The sequence below is a fragment of the Nicotiana tabacum genome, chromosome 23, assembly GCF_000715075.1.
Source record: "Nicotiana tabacum cultivar K326 chromosome 23, ASM71507v2, whole genome shotgun sequence".
Taxonomy (NCBI): Eukaryota; Viridiplantae; Streptophyta; class Magnoliopsida; order Solanales; family Solanaceae; genus Nicotiana; species Nicotiana tabacum.
This window is the reverse complement of record NC_134102.1, coordinates 92,084,193-92,091,504: the sequence shown is the minus strand read 5'-3', so window position 1 is coordinate 92,091,504 and position 7,312 is coordinate 92,084,193. Positions and strand designations below refer to the sequence as shown.

Below are 7,312 nucleotides of genomic sequence, written 5' to 3'. Positions count from 1 at the left end.
TATTTTGTACAAGAAATAGCAACAATATTTTAAATAATTATATTTTACTGTTAATAGCATACTTTTATAGTTACAGAAACATCATAACCTTGTTCAAGATCTTAACTGCATAAATTTCAAAATCATGTCCAATCATAAAAACTGAAAAGAGAGGAGTATTCTCAAAATAACAGCAGTATTATTAGTACGTAGTAATTAAGGACAGATGTGCAATTTCCATAAAGTCCAAGGCCCTTTTTGAAAGTAGACATGCATAAAAAGGCAACTATCTGTATTCCAACCCCGAATTCAAACCAAACCAATTGGCCTTTTTCCTCTTACTGTCATTCTTCTTTATATTTACTACTGTTGGAAAATAATGAAGAACTCTAGAATGAAAGTGCTATTGCTGCTGCTTGTGCTACTGTGCGCTATTTTCAACATTTCCTTAGCCTTAACTGATGGTAAGTTCCAAAACAGTTGCTTCCTTATCTCCACTAATGATTTAATGTCCACTTCTAGCAACTTTGATATTTTTAGAATTTGATGTAATTAATGTTAGCTAGTTTTATGTGGTTTTTGCAACTTCAATTATGACATATGTGGTTGCTTGCTATTTAGTGAAATTTGGTTACTTTTAGGTATTTAATAAGAAATGTCATTATTCTGTTCCCTAAACTTTAGATGGGAATTTTGGTGTCTCTATATATCTTGAAGTTCTAAATCCCATCCCTCCCCACAATCTCACAAGCCTAAGTGTTTGTTGTAAAAAGGAGAAATAGAGAAAGGCGAGAACTTTACTACTCATTTTCTTTTAAGTGGGGAAAAAATGAAATTGTTGTTAATTTTTTTGAGCAAGTGTTGTCAACATTAATGGCCGTACCAGCAAAAAAGTGAACATTAAAGGTGAGTATAATTACTTGAAGACAAAAAAAAAAAAAGACAATTAAAAGGGCGGTATATTTGTACTCATTTATATATATATAAAAAAGGAAAGCTGAGCACTAATGGGTTGGTTCCAAGAGTCAGTTTTCAGTATCAGAGCCACCCATTACCCTATGGTCATAAATGTCTTGTCATATAGAGAGAGAGTTAGCTGTTTTGAGCTCAACTTGCCCTTTTGATGGAAGAAGGGGAGTGAGGTGATTTTTGTCATTTAGGAAGAAGCAATTTTGCAGCAGATAGTCAGGAATGCAGTAAGCCTTTTCTATTTATATACTACTACCAACAAATACAAGAGATATTTCTTTTACGTACGTGTTTATCATTTAACTATAGTATTGATACTATAATTAAATTATTTAAGTTAATATAAACATTAGATGTAATTAAACATTTATCTCATGTACAACAATTCTATAGAATAGAAGCATTGGAACAACGGTAAAATTGTATTTACGTAACATATTTATTACGAATTTAAGCCGTAAAAACCGTTACTAATATTTGTATTAAGATAACCCGTCTGCCTTACACCTTGGTGTGGCCCTTTTTTGTATGGAGTAGTAACTTTCCCTAAAGAGGGGATACATGTGCATGTCATCTCAACTAAAAGCTACTACTAGTACAAGAGCGCGAGCTGTGCACATGATGATGCTTATTAACTTTTGCCAACTTTGGGTCAAATTCTTGTGACTAGTCCTTTGGATTTTGTGAGAAACTAACGTGAGAGCGTCATTCCAATGTGTCAGCCGATTCGATTCTGGAGGATTTTTTGTGGAGGTTTTGGGGAAAGGTTAGGTTTCACAGCTGGTTCTTCCACCTTAAAGTTGGGGCGTTAGCTGGCTGTGTTGATATTGGAATATTATAGGAGTAAAGTAATATACATCATGGTATAAAAATATATGTGTTATCCGTGTAGTTTACTTTTTAAGTTCTAGGATTATATATATGCTATTTCAGGATTTAACTTACGAACGTACCAACTGAAATATATAGTTCGATCAATATAATTTACAACATATTGTTTCATTTAATTTTGTAAGTTATAAATATTTTATAATCACTTGATATATTACTGTTGCTTAAGTTAGACTCATCTCTTTATACCCCTTAAACCCCCTCCTATAATTACACTACGGAGTAAAGTGGCCGCCGTTCCTACTTCCTAGGTCTTAAAGCTTAATTTTTTTTTGTTATCCTGTACATTTTTCACTATCCCTTGCTTACACAATTTGAAACTTACTCCTACATTTGACCTCGAAAAAATCGATTTGGGTAGAGTAAAACATGGGATGGGAATTGGGGACATTCTAACATTGATTATTAGCCGGAAAAGGTGCTGCAATAGGGGGCAAGTGTCATCACGTTGATATTTACTGTTGTCCCTACTTAGGGATTTGCAGAGATACCTATTACTTTGTCCATTATGCTTTGAATTACAGTATAATAATCTTTAAAATATTCAGGTAATGTGGATATATATCTTGGATATGGATAACTCTCTTCGACATTCTAACTCATCCTTTTCAGGGGCATTTCTGTCCATCGATATCCGTGACGTTCTGACACTATTTTTGTTTCATTCTGTAGTCCAAATAATTTTTATTAACTACGGGGTAAATCCTTTCTCTAGTTCTAACTTCTAAGCATGCCTTTTATGTGAATTTTATGAATTGAGAGGAGGAAAATGGCTTGAACATAGTGTAAGCTAAACTTAATTTAAATGTCTAGAGTAATTTAAGTTGTAATAAGGTGTGCCCGGCTGGTTTTAAAAAGTTTCTCAACAACTAAAATCTTCAGTTTAATTATAATATTTCTCAAATGAAAAGAATGGGGAACCTTCATTCCCCCGCTGTATCACTACTAGAAATCCGGTAAAAACCGACCAAAAAAATCGACCAACGTTGGTCGGTAATGGCCAAAAACCGACCAAAACGCGACCATTTACGTGTGGACGGTATTTTTGTGGTCGGAAAGGAATACCGACCAAAGTTGGTCGGAAATTACCGACCAACTTTGGTCGGTCAATTAAATTCAAAAAACAAATATTGCAAAAAAAACCGACCAAAGTTGGTTGGTTTTTTCCGACCAAAGTTGGTCGGTATTTTAATTATGTAATCAAAAGATTCACCATCTGGGAATCGAACCGGGGTCTGTATTATGGCAGGATACTATTCTACCACTAGACCATTGGTGCATTTTGTTTTAAGACTGTTTTTTATTTGATTTATACTCTTTAATTGTATTTTCGCACGAAAATAACCGACCAAAGTTGGTCGGTATTATTAAAAAGTAAAATTACCGGCCAAAGTTGGTCTTTTTTTTAAATGACCGGCCGAATTGGTTCGGTTTTTTTAATATTAATATTTATTTATTTTAATTGAAAAACCGACCAAAGTTGGTCGGTTTCTTGAAAAATAAATTTTGCGGGACTCAAAAATAGTTTTTCTCGCATTTTTGCGCCAAAGAAAACCGACCAAAGTTGATCGGTTTCGTAAAAAGAATATTTAAAAATAAAATATTTTGACAAATTGACCAACACGATTTTTTGACCGACCAAAGTTGATCGGTCGACCTTGGTCGTTTTTTGCCTAATTTCTAGTAGTGTTACCGTAAGCATGTTGTTTTCCAAAATATAGACCAAGCCAAGATCTCCTTAGCGTCTTAATTAGCTAGAGTTAACAATAACAACTAGTTGTAGCAGTAGCATCTACATCTCTATATAAACTTTGACTTAATTGCTTTCATTGAAATTTATCTATAAGTACGTTATAAATAATCTGACATATTACACAACTTAACCTGTTTTCCAAACACAGGATTGTTAAAGAATGGCAACTTTGAAATGCCGCTGGCGAAAGCAGACCTCAATGGCACGGTGGTTCTAAAGCACAATGCTATACCGGAATGGTCGATCTCTGGCTTCGTCGAGTACATAAAGGCGGGCCAAAAGCAAGGTGACATGCTGCTGGTCGTGCCGGAGGGCTACGCCGCGGTTCGTCTAGGAAACGAAGCATCCATAAAGCAAGTATTGAATGTTACAAAGGGAATGTATTATTCCTTAACATTCAGTGCTGCTAGAACTTGTGCTCAAGAGGAACGTATCAATGTATCGGTTACACCTGATTTTGGAGTGTTGCCTATCCAAACATTGTATAGTAGCAGTGGTTGGGACTCTTATGCTTGGGCATTTCAAGCTGAATTTAGCCAAGTTGAGGTTTTACTGCACAATCCTGGTGTTGAGGAAGATCCTGCTTGTGGTCCTCTCATCGATTCAGTCGCCATTCGCACTTTATATCCTCCTAGGGCAACTAATAGTAAGTATTTGGCTTCATTCCCTTTTTCTACTACTTATTTCGATTCATTTTACATAGTGGTTTCTATCGCATTAGAAGTTAAAATGAAAAAAAAAAACTTTTAATTTGTCACAACTCACATATTAAATATGTCCTTAGAACTTTGTGAAATTAAACATGTCATAACAAACCTGACCATAAGAGCATGTTGAGTAAAATGAGAAGTTAAGTTAAGAAGTTTCCAAGTATAAAATTGTGTTATTATTTTCGAAACAAATTAAAAATAAAAGAGTGATATACAAAATAGAACGAACGTGAAAGTTCTTTTACCAAGTTAAATTTTAGGTGACTTGTCTATTCTACGAAAATTGGTAACGAATCACACACGCTAGGTTATGTATACAAATATAGTTTACACCGACAATAAAAAAAATATATAAATGAACCTCGAATTGAAAAGTTTAAATGATTTAGTATATGATTCAGTTTGGTGAGTATTACATTGATGATTTCTATATACTAATATCTAGTTTTGGATACCTAAAAAAGAAGTCACATGCCTAAATAAAAAGGTGATCTTTCCTGATTGTGATGTTGTCTGTTGGACCACTCTTTCTCATCTACTATCCAATCTACTGCTTTTCTGGATGTAGGGTTGGTGTTCTCTGTCACTTTTGAGTGTTAATATGTGAATGTTTCCCCTTAGATTTTTGTTCATTTTAGTACTAAGCCAATAGATCTCGTTCTGATAGAATTTCTTGTTAAATCTGCAGAGAATTTGCGATAACTCCTAATTTGCTTAATTAATTAGTGGTTAGTTGATCAATTTTTACCACTAGTTCAGTATCTTTGATATTATTGTTGTAATTACTTTCTGTTATTTCATATAGCATTAGTTGTTGGATCGGTGAGATTTTTCTTAATTTTTATGTAGGAAAGTTTAGGTTAAGCGATTCTAAGCTAGCGTTTGGACATAGATTTGGTTGAAACTTGAAAATATGAGTTTTTGAAAATGAGATGGAAAATCGTTTTTGAAAGTTGAAATTGTGTTTGGACATGCATTTTACTCGAAAAGAGTCTGATGTTTTGTGAGTAGAAAATTTCATAAACTACTCTAGAACTGTTTTTGGGATTTGAAGAATTTAGTTTTAAAATCTGCCAAAAATTGGTTAAAATCTATAAACAAATAGATATTTGAAAATAAAATTTAGAAAAAAAGCTCTCAAATTTTATGACCAAACGGGAGCTAAAAGTATGCGCTCAGATTTTAACAAAAAACAATGGGAGAAAAGAGAGTAAGTTTGAAGTACATGTGTGCTGGCACCAGTTGCTAAAAGGGACCAGATTTTAGTCATTGGAACCATTTAGGTCCCTCTGTGGGTACACAACTAGATGCTTTCCTCTTAACTCTTTCCAAGAAAAAATTATAGGTATTTAAATCGCAAAAAAACTGTTTGTGATTGTCAACATCGAAATCCAAGTTGTAAATTTTTTGTGTATATATTCTCATACCTAATTCATCACTTCCAACATGCATATTCAAGTCCATTTTAGGTAATAATTAATTGCTTCTATCCGAGTGCCAAACTTTGTTGTGTTCAGTATTTTATATAATGGTTAGTTATAATTTGTTTACTAACTTCTCATTTATATGAATTTATGCATGCACTTTCACTGATAACCGGTAAAGTTGCTGATTTGACTGAGAGGTCACGGGTTCGAGCTGTGTAAATAGTCTCTTGCAGAAATGCAGGGTAAAATTACATACAGTAGACCCCCGTGGTCTGGCCCTGCCCCAGACCCTGCGCATAGTGGGAGCCTAATGCACCGAGCCGCTCTCTCTTTATGCATGCACTTTCACTCTGTCATCCCAGAAAATGACTGTTATATCATGAACTATATATATGCAGAGAACTTGTTGAAAAATGGAGATTTTGAAGAGGGTCCATACATATTCCCAAACACAAGCTGGGGAGTTCTTGTACCACCAAACATTGAAGATGACCATTCCCCTTTACCAGCATGGATGGTTGAGTCCCTAAAGGCAGTCAAATACTTAGATTCTGATCATTTCTCAGTGCCACAAGGCAAGAGAGCAATAGAGCTAGTTGCTGGAAAAGAAAGTGCGATTGCCCAAGTTGCAAGAACCACTATTGGCAAAATGTATGAACTCAGTTTTAAAGTTGGAGATGCCAGCAACTCTTGTGAAGGTTCCATGATTGTTGAGGCCTTTGCTGGAAGGGACACTCTAAAAGTCCCTTATGAGTCTAAGGGGAAAGGTGGATTTAAGCGCGCTGTTCTCCGTTTCAAGGCCAATGCTAACCGCATTCGGATCATGTTCCTTAGCACATACTACCATACGAGGAGCGATGATTTTGTTTCCCTATGTGGTCCTGTTGTTGATGATGTGAAGCTCTTGAGTGTCAGGAACCCTCGTCGATTCCTCTGAGTCATGTATTTTTATGTAAAACGATGAATTTTCGAGTTATAGTATGAGTAAATTTGGTTGTAATGAAGCAAAAAGAATGTGGTGAGAGTTCTGTTTCTCTTAGCTTGTTTACTAGTAGTATTTTCATATGAGTATGTATTATACTAATGTCTAATGAAAGGCAAAGAAGTATATATATATATATTTTTTGATTGGTGTTTGAGTGGTTTATGTATTGAAGCACAATAAATCAGTAATGGATTTGAAGTTGCTATTGATTTCCTCACTTTTTGACCATGCTTGAATATTTTTTCACTCATCTCACTAATACTTCACTTCTCACCCCATCATTCCCGCTCTCATTTTTCCATGTGTGTCCCCTCTTTATTCCTACTCCACTTTCCCTTGTCCTCCACTCCTGTCCCCCACTCACAACCCACATGTTCCCATTTTCCTTCACGTAAATACACACACGCAAAGGAGGGGAGTTGGTCCGCTAGAACCAAAAAATAAGGCAGCCATAACCTCCTCTAAAAACGCTCCAAAATCCAACCTGAAAAGGTCCAAAATCAATTGCAAAATCCAGGCCGAAAAATAGCCCCAAACACCACCGAACATTGTCCCAAAACCTGTACAAATCTGCTGTTGATTTTTCTCTAAAAGGGCC

General features: G+C 35.1%; 1 protein-coding gene across 1 annotated transcript; it reads left to right on the top strand.

The window, feature by feature from the left end:
• The first annotated feature begins 276 nt into the window (after positions 1–276).
• On the top strand, positions 277–6,921 carry LOC107769471 (BIIDXI-like protein At5g11420). The gene is made up of 3 exons (XM_016588691.2): positions 277–443; positions 3,741–4,238; positions 6,128–6,921. Exons 1-3 carry the CDS (start codon positions 359–361, stop codon positions 6,664–6,666), a joined length of 1,122 nt encoding a protein of 373 aa, XP_016444177.1. The 5' UTR covers positions 277–358; the 3' UTR covers positions 6,667–6,921.
• The last annotated feature ends 391 nt before the right edge of the window (positions 6,922–7,312 follow it).